At 40.7% G+C, this 15,373-nt stretch overlaps 1 protein-coding gene across 2 annotated transcripts in view; it reads right to left on the bottom strand.

Annotated features, from left to right (window-relative positions):
• The window catches only part of mllt3 (MLLT3 super elongation complex subunit), a 48,730-nt gene that overhangs the window by 11,672 nt on the left and 21,685 nt on the right, over positions 1–15,373 (bottom strand). For both annotated transcript variants that reach the window (XM_044022064.1, XM_044022063.1), the window contains exons 4-7: positions 13,260–13,403; positions 10,551–10,589; positions 9,338–9,466; positions 5,062–5,634 (exon numbers count right to left, since the gene is read on the bottom strand). In XM_044022064.1, the coding sequence (XP_043877999.1) occupies positions 5,062–5,634; positions 9,338–9,466; positions 10,551–10,589; positions 13,260–13,403 (885 nt within the window). The remainder of the gene's footprint in view (positions 1–5,061; positions 5,635–9,337; positions 9,467–10,550; positions 10,590–13,259; positions 13,404–15,373) is intronic.

Genomic DNA, 15,373 nt, shown 5'->3' on the forward strand with positions numbered 1-15,373 from the left:
TTTTTTAAAATGTTCCCAGAATGTTCTCAGAATTCAGTAAAACTTCTTTCTCCTTCTATGTGACATGGACATGGAATGAGCTGCAAACCATAATTTCACTACAGACACTGGCTTTTTTAAACGCATTCAATCATTCATACATTTTTTGAGGGGTTCTGATCAAAGATCTTGTTGGTATGGCCTGTATACATCTGCACTTTATATATACAGTATATACAGTAAAACAGTATTTCTGATTTTCCTGCAAGTACCACCAGAGGAAGCTTGGGTACCCCCTGTGGTGCACGTACCACAGTTTAGGAACCACGGCCATAGACTGTTCGATCTGTAGATTATTGAACAGCCACTGGGAGGCGACTCTAAACTTTTTCCTGAGGAGTTAATGGTCTTAAATGCTAGTTTCAGGATATATAAATACAATACAAAATGTGTGTGATGTGTTTACCACCCACTGCCCGTCTGCGTTTCGTTAATTTTCACCTGTGCCCAAACCTGTGGATTTATTATACAAGTATGAATGACCTGATGCAGGACTCTGACACAAACGTTTCAACAAATAAAATAACTAAAAAAAATTGCTTCATGAACAAAATGACCAACGCAAGCTTTAACGTGTGTGATCAAGAATATAAGGACTAAAATGACTTCCTCTGATTAAAGGTTTACTGAGCTCTGGGCCTTTTCCTCATGACAACGGTATAAAAAACAAAGCCAAGTTTGAAAACATCTGACAACGTTGTTTGTCTCAAGCGCAGACAGGCACAAGTGGAGGCCTAAAGTACATCCATCAGAGTTCACCACTATTTAAGCTCAATTTTAAGACCTCTGCTGGGGCCAAACTCCTGAGCCCACTGAGTACAACGCAGTGACATTTACAAGCCAGTGAGAAATGCTTCCAAACAGCGCACACACGCACACACACATAGACAAAAATAAAAGCCAGGAAAATGCATCATAGGCCTCAAAATGCGAGAAACAAAAGAAATCAAGTGCAGATGTGACCTGCTGGCAAACGACGCACAGCAAGAAAAAGCCATGTATACAAACCGCTACTACTACATTGTGATCAGACACACACACTCTCACTGCAACTTGGAAACGAGCAGCAGGAATAACAGCACAACGCACACATGACATTACATTTACCACATGTTCCAAAAAGCCCACAGACGTTTGTGTTTCACGAGTAAAAAAAAAACTGTGTTGTATTAGTGGGAAAAGCCGTGTAAGGAAATATGTTTACTTCTCTTGGCCAGTGGGATTACACATGCTGCAGTGATCAAAGCTACAGCAAATAGAGAACAGAGCTTTGTATTGCTCATTATTATTGTCTACTATACAACGGGGAAGTCACTGTACAGTGAGGAAAACCACTGTGTTGTTTGGATGAACTGTACAATTAGTTTCAGTCACATTTATTAACTTAACTTGATGTTTGTGTCATTATATACACATGTGTGCTTTATTATTATTATTATTATTATTATTATTGTTGTTATTATTATTATTGTAGTATCTTCTGATCTCTTACAGCAAAACCAAGAACATTTAAACATTTTATTCAAGATGCATGATAAAACTACTTAGTTACTACTTACTGGCCTCCCAATTTGAAATACTATTGAGAACTTGATCATTTTTATTTATTTATCTGTATAAACCACTGTATGAGTTGTCCTGCCCTGCCCTGCCTCTCACGCCACCCCGACACCTCACCGCGCCTATTTGTACTATTACTATTAGAGAAGTACTGCACACATCCATTTAACCAGCCAACCAAATAACCATCCATCATCCATCCAACCAGCCAGCCACTAACCACCAAAACAGCTATCCAACTAACCAATTAGCCACCCAAGAACTTCTAAAATCAAGTCAGCCAACCAACCAGCTATCCAGATAACAAGCAAATCGGTCAACCATCCAACCAACCAGCCATCCACCCAACTAGACAGCAGTCAAACCAACCAGTTAACCATCAATCATCTATTTGACCAGCCAACGAAACAGCCGTCCATCCAACCAAATCAAACAGCCAGCCAAAATGCAAACTAAACCAAACCATTAATCATCATTCCATCCTTTTAACCAGCCAACTAAACAGCCATCCAACTAACCAATTAGCCACCCAAGAACCCTGAAAAATCAGCCATCCACGCAAACAACCAACCAACCAGCTATCCAGACAACTAGCAAATCAGTTAACCAAACAGCCATCCAACAAACAACCTGCCAACGAGCACCTAAATCAACCAAATATTCTTTAATTTTGTAACCTCCCTATCTTGCACTTTCAACAGCTGCATTGGAAACATCTTATCTGAGAACTGAGTGACGTCTTTAGCGTTTGTCAGATTTCTTTCTTTTTAGCTGCAACACAGTGTCAGTGTGAACAGAGAGAGTATGCAAAGCGAAATTACAAAAAAAAAAGAAATCTGTGGCTGCAAACCAGAAAACAAATTGGGGAGAAGTGACCAAACATGAGAGACCTGAGAGAAAAAGGGAGAAAAGGAGGATAAAAGGCAGAGTGACTTCAATGGTTGTCCCCTCCTGCCAACAAACAACACACAGCTGGTCTGTTGGTTTATGGGACAGCTCCTTCAGAGCGCCATAAATCTTACCACCACTCCTTTTTAGGGCCTTTGTCCTGTTTCACTAAAAGCCACCAAAGCTGTGCTCTTCAAGGACAATAAATAGTCTTTAGCTGTAGTTTACTGGCATCTTTTGGACGTCTTCTCTTAACTCTTGGCACAGTTTGGACAAATCCGCCCCCGCCCCAAAAAATAGGCCAGCAAACAAGACAGAGCTGACCAGCACTATTTGGTTTGCCTGTCTAATTCAGCGGGGGTTGTCCAAACAAAACTGTTTTATTGTGAATTAAGAAGCCTTTCAGTTTGACACTCGATTCTTCAGAAGAAGCCATTTTATGCCGCAATGTTGTGGTTTGTAGCTCAGGTGCTTTACTTAATGTAATGAAATTAAATTATGGAGGTAAATGATGGGTGACGATTGAAGGCAAAGTTTATATATGTATATAAAACATAAATCAGCAATAGTTTGCAGAATACCACAAATATTTCACACAGTGATGGAGCAATTTCACTGTAAAAGCCAAGGTTTTCAATATTTGAATTCACTGTAAATGTAAACCTGCTGCTATGTTTTGCATAGATTCTCTTTAAGAAATCACTATAAATATAAATGAACACAAACACTAAGAAGTAACTAAATACTAGGACTCTTCACAATCCTTCACAATAAAAGCCTTGTTGACAAAAGTAAGTGGATTTAGAAGACAGTATTGTGTTGGTGACATATTCAACAGATGTAGGAATACAAAATTGTGGTAAAACATCATTTTTCACTCAAGAGCTCAGTTCACAAGAACCTAATCTGATAATGTCAGTGCCTAAATGGAAAACAAGACGCTCCACACTGCTCACACACAAGCACTATATTATAATTAATATAACCATTAATTATTAATTCTGGAGATGTTATTTTAATTCAGACGGTGCAAAGCTGTCTTTTTTCACCTCCTCTAATGAGGAGAGGTTTTGTTTTTAATGGCCAAAAGATCATGTGAAAGAAAAACAGCTTTGATTCTTTTTTTCTTTAAACATTAAAAGTTAATTCTGAAACCAAATATTAAAACAGTCTGCATGTTGGGAAAAAATATAAAACACCCATAACTGGAAATACTTCAGCACAAACCCCTCTCCATTACATGCCTCCGTGATGAATTCACGACACTCGGGGCTTAGGTTTAAACCTACATTACGCAGGTGACAAATCACTCAGTGAGTTCCCACATCCAGCGTGCTAAGAACGAGGTTTTCATGCTAACACAGCCAGCATGCTTTCCTTTCATGTCATCACCTTCCCCACATTTCCTCCTCTCTGCCGTTTCTGGCCCAGCGCTCACTGGAAAACACTGAGATCAAACAAGTGGTCACATGAGAGTGGCGCTCTGTGTCGGCCCGGTGCTCGGCCACCGGGGTTGCGAGCCTGGGGAGAATCAAACACCTGGCATTTGTCACCCCACATCCCCTTTACAAGCGACCCCCATCCCCTCCCCCCACCACCCCGGGTCCCTGTATGAGAAAAACTTTAAAGGCACCTTCAGACAAAAACGCAGATTCTGCCAGAACTAAGTAAAAAAAAAATTCCCCCCTGTCTAAACTACAGAAAGATGCACAAAGACCCAACACTTTATACAAGCACTGGGAATAGAAATGAAAACACCGTTGCATAAAAGAAAACTGCTCCAAGCATGGGGATTTAGACCTTTCTTTGACAGACGCTCACCCCCTTTTTCTTCTTTTAAAAGCTAAAAGGATTAAAGGGGAACTTGCTTCTATTCACTGCCATGTCTCCCCTTTCTCCTCAGGTGTTGTAAAACCATAAATCTTCCTTGTCTACTATTTGGCTTTAAAGCAGCCCTTCTTTATGGGGAGGTTCTCCGGCAAATGTGCGTGGACCAGGCAACCCACTTGAATGTCAGGCTATTCATGAATAGAAGAAAAAAAAAAAAAGAACACACCGTAGAGATCACATTTTCTCCCCCCCCCTGTCCTTTAATTGGACACGAGCAGCAATACCTCAACTTTTACGTTACATGTATATTTAATGGCCGAAAAATGCAAATCTGCGTGTGTAAAATAATCAAGTCAACAAAACAAAAACAAGACGTCACTTGGTTTCACTTCCTCTTTGGCCACCCAGACAAATGCAACAGAACTCCCACTAGGTTTATTGGTTCCCACCCCTTCTTGCAGTTTCCCTGCCCAGCCCCCTGGCGTCCACCAGAGCACCATTAAAGACGATTCTCTCCCAGTAGGTCATTTGATTTTATGGTCCTTCCACACCAAGGAAGGACTGACCACCAACAAACCTCCCCCCTTAAAAAGTTACTTACCAATCCCCCTGCAACATTTATACCAGTAAAACTCTGAAAACTATCATCAAACACGAGGAACTTAAACCTCCACAACCTCATACTTTTGCTCAAGAATCCATATTTTCTTGGTATCAGTGATAAGATGATAATATTCTACTTACATCTGACTTGTTGGATTGGTCCTCCATATCAGAGTCATTGGGATCCACGAGTTCCTGGAATGGAGGAAGCGCCGGCACCTTCTTGCGCTCCACGTCCTCGCCTTCTGACCGCGATTTGAGCGTTCGCATTTGCGATCTATCCTTCAAAAGTTTCTTGTCCGGATGTGGAGCATCGGGAACCGACGTCTGCTTCCCCGATGAATCCACAAATCCCTTTTTGCGTTTTTTGGCCATGTGATCGTCAGTGTCGAGGGTGGACAGACGTTTGTTTATCCCCGACCCATGCGTGATACCCTCAGTTCGATGCTCCTTGGACAGAGACTTGGGTTCCTTGAAGCCCATCTTAGGATCTCTAAGTGGCTGGTTCTCTTTGGGTTTCCTGGAAGGTTCTTTGGGGGCTTTGCTGGTCTCCCAGCCAGAGTCTCTGAAGGCACTTTTGGGCTCTTTCAAGTCTTTCGGAGGCTTGTCTTTGTGGTCCTTGGATGGTTTGTATAGTTTGGAGAAGCTGCTGCTGTTGGTGCTGGTGGTTGTGGCAGTGGTGAGAAGCGTCGTCCCACTTCCTTTGGAGCCATCCTGTGGATTAAAGACGACAAATGATTGCGATGCTTTGAAATAAAGGAACTTCTCATATGGTGGTAGTTCTTACTCTAAGAACTAGCCTGATAAACAGAAGCATGCCATCACTAAAACCTTCCCGCACTCTCCTGCACCAAAGTCCATAGAGAAAATCAGCATTTTTAGCTCTGGCGTCTTCTGGTCTACTGCGGTCTTGTTCGGTACGTTTACATCATTTTGGTAAATCTAAATTAAAGATTTTTTTAAACACCAAAGTCACAAAATAATACATTTGAACTCACTGACTGAGGCAACACCTGTGTCCTGTGTTGTGAAATTGCACATTTTCCCTATGGATTTTGGAGCAGGCAATGAATACTTTACAAAAGCGACACAAACTTCAGTTTCCAGGCAGAAAAGGTGGTTCCAGGTGCAGGTTCTAGGAACCACACTACCGTTGAGGAACAAAAACATTTCAACAATAAGCGACGGGCTTAGATTTCTTAGTTTCCTGACAGACTAAATCATGACGGAGTTACTGCAAGTCAAGTCATGCACGAATAAATACAGACAAATTCTAACCAACATTTAGGGTGTTCAGGCAGAATTACACCGACTCATCTGAGCTACAGGGGGATTATGGTGGAAGGAAGAAGGAAATCCCACTAAAGTTCAATGGACAAACATAATAGAGCAGCTGACGGCTGATATATGATGACGGAACAACAGTTTAAAGGCAATTCTCCACTCATGAGGGACGCATGCTGATGATGCGTTCAGTATCATATATAGCTTATTAGTTGGCGACGTATGGAAATACTTCATATATGAATATTGTTTTTTTTTCTCTTTTAGGAATGGGAAGTAAGGGGGATATTAATTAATCAGCTACCAGCTTTTTCAAACTGCCTTTGTTGTATCTGCCTTTAAACATCCAGCCGAGATAATATCTGATGCATGAAAGAGACGTGGCAATATGTCGACTTCCTGCTGTTCCTGTCGTAGCAGAATTCACTTTTTTTTAAATTTTCATCACAAAAACAGCCAAGTGAGCAAAAACCAGGCCGTGAGGTCAACGTTAGATTAATCCTCTGCTTTTTTTACACAAGAGAAAACACACATGCCACCCTGCAGTTTGGCATTACCATCTGTGAAAAGAGGTCCATTCTTAACGGGAACTCAAAGGCGTCTTCTCAGGCACAATCTAAAGGCTTAAAGAGCAAACTCAGTGCTGCTTTTGAGCAATGTTGTTCAGCGGGGTGGAGGGAGCCTTTTCAACCGCCGCACATGTGCAACCTTAAAAGTGGAGCGAAGGGCAAACATGGAGCAAAGAGGAAATGCATTCGTTCTAACGACGGGGGCCATTTGTCCCCAGGTCTCACCTCAAGGCCCCTTGTCAATATTTCATCAATGCCGTAAACCCATTAAAGCAGTCTAGACGACGGGGTGTGTTACAACTCTGCCCAAGCACCACTAAAAACCTTTTCATTTTTGTCTATCTGCTGCTGACCCCGGGACCTCGGGATGTAAAGCTGCCAGCTCGTTCTAACCTCCTGCGTGCTCCTCCACCGCAGTAAAGCCATTTCCCTCCCGACTCGGGCCGACATAAAACTGCTTTAGTGCCGTGGAAGTGACACACACAGAGGCTGTGCAGCCATCACCGTTGACGGCATCACTGAAGCGGCACTTTTTAACAAACCTTTCAGCACCGTGACACTAGCAGGTTAGCAGGTGACCCGGGATCATGTAAATCTGCGGACGGCCCATAATAATAGTAATGATGATAATAATACTACTGGGTGTAGTTACTCGACCTGAAAGCATGTTGTAAACACAACAAAAGCTCTTTACGAATCCATTTTATTTCCAAGTAAAACGTAAAATGTAACCTTGATATTATTCTGTAATGATCAGGATCGGCAGTTTCACGGGTGAACAGGGTTCACCGAGTTAAATTTACGACGATTTAAGCCCCTAAAAGCACCAAATGTAATTTAATACCAGTCCTTCTGTCAAACTGTGAGGAATGGTGAAAACCAGCAGGATGATATAATATTAAATTAACTCGATCGGCAGCACATAACAGACGAAATAACTGATGAAACGATTAATGTTATAAACCAACATTTTTGCTACCTGTAATTGTGTCATAATAGGTGTATATTCGCCTTAGAATAAACCTTTTAAATCTATTTTTCAGGGTTCCCGTGGGTCCTTAAAAGGTTGTGAATTTGCAAAAAAATATTCAAGGCCCTTGAAAGTTTTTGAAAATAGCCCAAACAGACATGGTTCATTAAAAGTCCTTGAATTTTGTTGCTATATTAGCTCAATGTCTACCTTGTTTGATACAACGCCACCTACTGTTTCATGCCCTATGTTGCTTGATGTGCGTAGACTAGGACTACGGAGAAGAAACGTCGTATTAACGTAAATTGTAAAAATAAAGCTTTTCAATGACTCTTGCTCTTAAGTTTTATATTTAATTTTATAAAAATGTTGTGTAGTTCTCATAGGACAAGACTCCTGTAGTAAATTACACTCACACATATTTATCAACTATTTTGGTGTTTTTATGGATTAAATGCAATATAGCTTTTTTTTTATTTGTGTGTAAACTGTTATTGCTCGTGTATATTGTTGTTGATAAATAAAAGTTACAACTCCTGGTTTGTTGCAGCAGTGTTTCACAAAACAAAATAAATGAAACTTAAGGCAGGTACAATTTGCCAACATGAATATTTGAACCCAACAAATCTAAAACGATTGAATTCATGAACACAAAACTTTTCCTTCAATATCACTATTCAGTTACTGCATTTAGACACCAGTTGTTTTTCTGTACATCTCACTTTAGAAAAGGGCTGCAGCAACAATGTCTGGCTTTCAACGTATTGACGACTTCAAAATACGACAGGCTGAAAGAATTGGCTCCTCAAACACCTGAGGAGAAATGAATGCTGCATTTGCAGAAAATGTTGAAAATCCAACTGCTATTGTGAGAAGGAAAAGGCGATTAAATGGCATTGTGGCCTTGCAGTGGCTAAATACGCTCAATTTGTGAATTCATCGTCCTCCTGTAGCCTTAGATATTCCGTCAGAAGATCTGAATAATTGACTTATCTGTAAAACAGGCCACAGATTAATGGATTGAAAAGTAGCTTTTAGTAGCAGCTCAGGACCTTTTGTCAAATAGTTTATGAGTCATTATAAAAAATATCAAATGTGCTCTATTACTGGGCACGGGGGTCTGACAGTGTGTGTGTGTGTGTGTGGGTGACCTCCTGCTCCACTGGTAATTCATCACACACACTGTGTTTAGACTGGAAACCGTTTCCATGTGAAATGGGCCTCTTCTGACCCGGCTCTTAAATGACACCATTTAAAAACATCACATAATGGAAACAACATGCTTATGTTGTGAGAGATAATGTCTCAAATGTGACGTATGACGTTTTTTCGGACCATCATTACAGACATTTTTCTTTTATACCCGATTGTAGTCTGAAATTTCAACAGACAAAGAGTGACTCAGCGCCGGAAACACACACTATGGATGAGTGTGAGCTTCCCAAGCCCAAGTTGGAAGCCTTTTTATTTCAAATTTTAAGCCTGAAGACATTGAAGGAGTCCCAGGGCAAAAAAAAGTGAGGCTCATGAGTGAAGGAGCAGATGAAGAGGAGGTGATTTCACCGCAGGCAAGAAAACTGGAAACAACACTCACCTTTGACCCGAGGAAGCTTTTACTCTTCTTCGGGTCGGAGAAGTTGGACGTCAGCGAGCTGTTGGGAAGTGTAGGCAGCTTCAGGTGCTGGCCGAACAGCGAGGTGGAGCCTTCCTGCATTACCATCACCTACCAGAAGAGACAGCAACAAACCAACAGGATCAGAGACTTTTACTCCGTTTTAAAGGTACAAAGTGTGTCGTCTTATCCTTTAAATCCACTCTAAATAATCGCATAATAGAAGAATACGACTCCAGTTGCTTGGAAATTCTGTATGTTGACGTGAAATTGTTTTACTAAACTCCAAAGTCCATATAGTCGAGCTACAACTTAAACTCAGAAACAGTAGAAGAAGTTGGTCCAAAGAAGAATAAGAAGACGACTGTGACAAAAACATGGCAACATTTAGGCTGGGCCATTTTTTTTGGACCGACGAGGAGACCAATTTCATGCTCCATCAGCTTAATTAACAAGATATTTCAAAGTTAACGCTTACAATATGTAGAATTTAGGCTGCTTTTTTCTGTTAATGTGTTAAAATGTATATACAGAGGCTATAAAAATAAACGTGCAATATAGAGTAGCGCTTTAGCTCAAATATCACTACTAAAAAAACAAAAAAGCAATATAAAGACGGGGAAAAAAATATTTGTAATGCCTGCAGATGCGACCTATAAACACACACACACACACACACACATCCAGGATGTCCATAAAAGTAGTTGTGTATTATTCCCACGGCAATTCACCAATTTTATCTGCAGCACAGAGCCACATGAGCGCTAAAAGATTAATAGATGTTGTGCTCCACGCGTTAACTAGCTGCAAGCTAAACTCGCAAGCCTACAGGGGGCGCTTCGACACACTTCATCTAATCAATCTAGTCCCCACTAGTGCTTGTATACAGGGACAGTGTGTTTTCAGCAAAAAAACGGCGATAAATCCCACTGCACGTCGACTCAGCATGTATTCTGAGAAGACTTGTTTTGTTTTTGCTGGAACATCATGAGTCATGACAAGACTGGAACAATGGCCAGAATACTCAAGTTAAGAAAACACAGCTGCCTCAGTGACAGTAAATGTCCCAGACACAATATGAAACCACTGGTATCATTACATGAGCAGCTGAAGACCATTTATGTTCACTTTTTTTTTTTTCTGGTCATCTTTTCACAAGGAGCCCACGACGCCAAACACATGATGGAAATCTTACTTTTGAGTCTTCTGAACTTCGTTTGTGAGGATCCCGTTGCTGTGGAAAACAGTGACACAGAGAGAGAGAGAAGTGTGTTTAATAATGAATCATCTATGATTTAATTCAATAAAATGTAAAAAAAAACAAAACACAAAGGTGACGGTAACTGCTGCCTCCATCAGTGAATTGGCAAATTGACAGCGTTTGGCAAAACATGAAAAACTTCAGTTTCCGTTTGGAAAAGGAGATGAAGCGGTGGACATCTTAGACTTAAGGTGGTGTCGATTTTATATGATAAGCCCTTTATTAAGTGGTTAAAATCAGTTTTCCTAGTGTCCCTACCATACAAATGAAACAGTAGAATTGAGTGGACCGTTTCAGACTTTTTAAGCTGCTTAAATATGATTATTTTCTGTTTTTTTTATATAACAAAGAAATCATTGAAGCTGAATAATGTTGGCATTTGAGAACATCATCATTTCCAAGTTTGAAAAACACAGATCAACCTTTCTATGGACCAAACTATTACGAATATTTTCATTATCCATTAATGGAGTGAGTTGCAGCGCTTACCCTGCTGGCCCGCCAAGCTTTCACCGCCTTATGTGGTCAGATGTACCAAAAAGGAACACCATTCATTATTATCAAATGTGATCACGGACCACTCAGTGATGACTCTCGTGCTGACAAAGGAGAGCGTGAGTTGCGACATGAGGCTAAGACAGAGGGCGCGGGGCAAAGTAAATAGAGAGCACTTAGCTGCAGCTATAAAACCTCCAGACTACAGGGGTACCTCTGGCCAAGAGCCAACGTACTGATTACAGCCGACAGTGGAGGAAGCAGCTGAAGGTAAACCGATGCCAATTTATCACAAGTGAAACGAGCGCCGAGAGCCGAGGTCAGCTGATTTACTGCGCGCGCTGCCACATTTAAAGACCATTCAGTCGGATTTTTTGTTGCATTGTGTTGGAAGACAACAACTCGGGCGGCTTGTTCTGAGGAGAGCAGATAAGACGGGTGGTTAGGTTACACCGCTAACACTGACAGAGCGACATTTGGCATATGTGGTCACTTTTTCCTTCTCTACAGCTGCTGCAACAAAGAGGGCTCCTCCTTTCATGCCTGTAAGAATCAAATGTGCCATTTTGAGAGAACGGCACAGCGAGTCCTTTCCCGACAAGTTTTTAATGAATAATCAAGTATCGGTATTATTTTAAGTTGTCATTAAATCTCACCAGAAAATACACCAGAGGAGCACTCTGCATTCAAAGCCCGATGCGTTTTATTCCGCAGAGCTCCACCGAAATTTAGAAAAACTAATAAAAAAAACATCAATGGGCCACACTGCACTGTTTTGACTTCATCCCACATACACCACGCTGCTGCCAGAAATAATTACTGGAGCACTGAATGTGGATTTTTCTGTTTTCTATTACTGGACCTTGTTTTTAAGACTGGAGAAAGAAATGTTTTTCCTCAACCCTGTATTTTTTATGAAGGGAAGATCAATGGGTTTGTGGATAATGCAGCGATTCCCACTGGGATTAATAGTTAAATATAATATTTTGATATTTTCTTGAACTCTTGCAAAAATTGTGCCAGTAAAAGCCACATTTTTTTATATATATATTTTGGAACCATTTCTAAAACTCTTTTCTCTTCTCGGGAAAAGTTTACAGACACAGGCTTATACGTCACTGCTTCTGGAGCACTGTTCTCACAGAACTATTGTTCAAGGGATGGTTCAGTTCTTCTGAAGTGAGGCCGTTTGAGGTACTGACACAGTCAGCACTGAATACTCTGTGTGAACACCCCGCCCCCCCCTCTTGACACCAGGTAACAGATTAACACCACTTAACATTTCACTAATAAAAGTCTCCTCCTTCATCTTCACCAATCTATTAAACCGTTACACAGCCTTTTATGACCAGAAATCTAAGTTTGTGTTGCTCTGTAAACTCCCTGCACCAAATTCCATTCAGAAAACTAACGATTTTACACCATGACAACACTGGAGTTGTTGATCTACTGCTGCCTCCATGAGAAGGTTCAAATAAGATGTTGTTACTTTGGCATTTGAAATCCTTTGATTGTATTTACCTGAGTTACAAAAACTTAACATAAGAGGAAACAGTAGACCAGGAGCTCATGTGTCCACACAAGCTTAAAAATGCTGTTTTTCTCTATGGACTTTGGTGTAGGGGAAATGAGTGGCTTACAAAAGCAACACAAACAAAACGTTTTCAATTGTAAAAAGCTGTTTAATGTCGAGATAAAAGGAGTGAACATGAAGTGAAGATAATAATCAGACATAGATTTAATCAGGTGAGTGGTTTTTTCCCCCTTGTTTCTGTGATAGAAGCCATGTTTTCACTGAGAGAGAGAGAGATAGAGAGAGAGAGAATCTGCCCGTTTTATGCGGGTTCTCAATTCAGTCCGACTTGGTTGAATGAACCTGAAATAACCCTTTCAAGGTATCACTTTCCAGCTATTTAAACTCAGTGACCACCGGGTTTAAACAGACAGCAGATCTATGGAACAGGTCTCGGTTAAAAAAAAAAAAGGAGTATAAATGTAAACGTAAATAAATGTAAATGAGTGTTTGTGGAAATACAGCACTGACCTCCAACCCTCGCATAACAGAGATAAAAGGCGTTTCTTTCTGCAAAACGTGTCTGCGCTGCATTAAGAAATGTCACTCAGCCACCCACCGCTCTGCACACCTACCCCTCCTGCTTTCAGCAGCTTTCTACGAAACTCCTCTGTTGGGTTGTTGAAGGTGAGCTTCTCACAGCGGAGGTGATTGACAGGCGGGTGGCCGTCCAGGTGGAGGAACAGGTCGTAGTCAAAGCGAACTTTCTTGGGTTCTTCCTGAGGAAAAGTGGTGATTCACCCAGAGAGGGAGAGAGAGAGAGAGAGAGGGAGAGAGAGCGAGAGCGAGAAGAGAAGATCAAATTCAGTTTATAAAAAGGTTTATTTCACACTTCAACCACAGTGTTCCTTCCTGGTTTCCGCCATAGAAACTTCATCTGCTTCTCCAAAATGACTCACAAACACTTGATAAATGAACACACTGGATTCAACCGGGGTCCTAACATATTTTTAAGCTACCTCTGGAAAAATACCCACTCTCAGGTGTTCATGCATTTTCAGGGAAAGCTCTGCACATTTTCAAAGGCAAGCATTGCAAGTCGGACAGCGTTAAACCTGCAGTGCAGTTTTGTGCACATGAATTCTCCTTTAATGGTGTGAAATGTACTTTGTCATCCAAAGGGAATTTGTTTTTACTGATTATTAATTGTATACTAAAAGAAACCTCATCAAATTGTGATCATTAGTTGATCTGTTTGGGTGGATTTTTGTAAATAAAAAGAAGATTTCCTGGCTTCTTTGTTGCTCAATGACAATAAACTCAGTGCATTTTGTTTTGTGGACAAAACGTATGGACAATCTTCACCCTTTTGTGACATTTAATAGACCAAACAATAAAGTGGTTAATTGCAAAACAAAAATAATCATTAGTGGCAGCCCCCATTATCAGCTGGAGAGAATAGTGATCGATGCAAATGATCAGTTTCTGCAGAGTCTGCTCCCGCTGAGAGATGAGACTCATATCTGCAGACTGCTAAGTCTACAAGAATTGTGTTAACTCTGCGTGCGCATGCTTTCAAAACACTCTAGTTTAATGATGAGACATCAGGCACACTGGGTAAAAAATCTAAGTCTAAATCCATGTTTAAATAAAGCAAATAAACACGATATAGTGCCGAGCCTTTCAACACCCAGAAGTAATAAAAAAGGAAACTCTGAAGGCTTTATATAGCCTCTCCTGATATACTGTGATATTGCCCAGGCCATAGTCAACAGTCACATCTCGCTCTCTCACATTCACTCGACAAACGTGACGTCAAAGTGACTGAAGCGCCACGGAACTGTCTCACTGTGCACGATTCAGGAAGAATGGAAATTCTGAGGAATCGATGCCGACGCGCTGCTGATTGCCTTCTCCAATCAATCAGTGAAGAACTAAGAAAACACACTTGACTGTGAGTCCATTTCATCCCCCCATACTTATACACATTTATTAATATCTACCAAAAACTATGGTTTTGGGGTCTGGCGACAGTTTAAAACCCACCATCAGGGCATCAAAGGTCCACACGTCTCGTTTAATAAATTAACTCAAAAGCTAAAATCTCACTTAAGCAGGGCAATGATTATTTTTCATAATTAATCAGTTGACTATTTTCTTGATAAACTGATTAAACTTTAGAGCTGTTTAGAGGAATGTAAAATATCAGTTAGATCACCCGATATGACTAATGTTGAAAAAAGTAGGCTGAATAAGCGGCTACCTCCTCCACAAAATCACAAATCTACAAAGGGTTCAAAATGGGAGGATGTTTTGCAATTGGAATAGTAAACAGTCTGTATTTATTTCATGATTACTGTGTGACATTTGAGCAGATCTGCGAGAAACAAAGATCGTTTTCGTCAGTGAGTAGAATATGACGTGCATACCCACAGAGGTCAGGACAATATTTAATCTAAAACTTGACACAGTTTGGCCTTGAGGAATACTGTGTCTCGCCCTCAAATTGGGATTAATTGTTCAGCCCTAATTCATATCGCGCTTCCTCTAGTCTTAATGTCGTAACTGATCGAGAACCAGGGTTTCTCTTCTCTCTCTAACATTGTAAAGGTCTTACTGTGTACAGTGCCTTGAGATAATGTGTGTTGTGATTTGGACGCTGTACAAATAAATTAAATTGCTTTTTAACCACAGTTTTTGCCATTATGAAACGGCCTTTTCATACATAGCATCTTCCACCACAAATCTC

Source organism: Solea senegalensis, linkage group LG3 (genome assembly GCF_019176455.1).
Source record: "Solea senegalensis isolate Sse05_10M linkage group LG3, IFAPA_SoseM_1, whole genome shotgun sequence".
Classification (NCBI taxonomy): domain Eukaryota; kingdom Metazoa; phylum Chordata; class Actinopteri; order Pleuronectiformes; family Soleidae; genus Solea; species Solea senegalensis.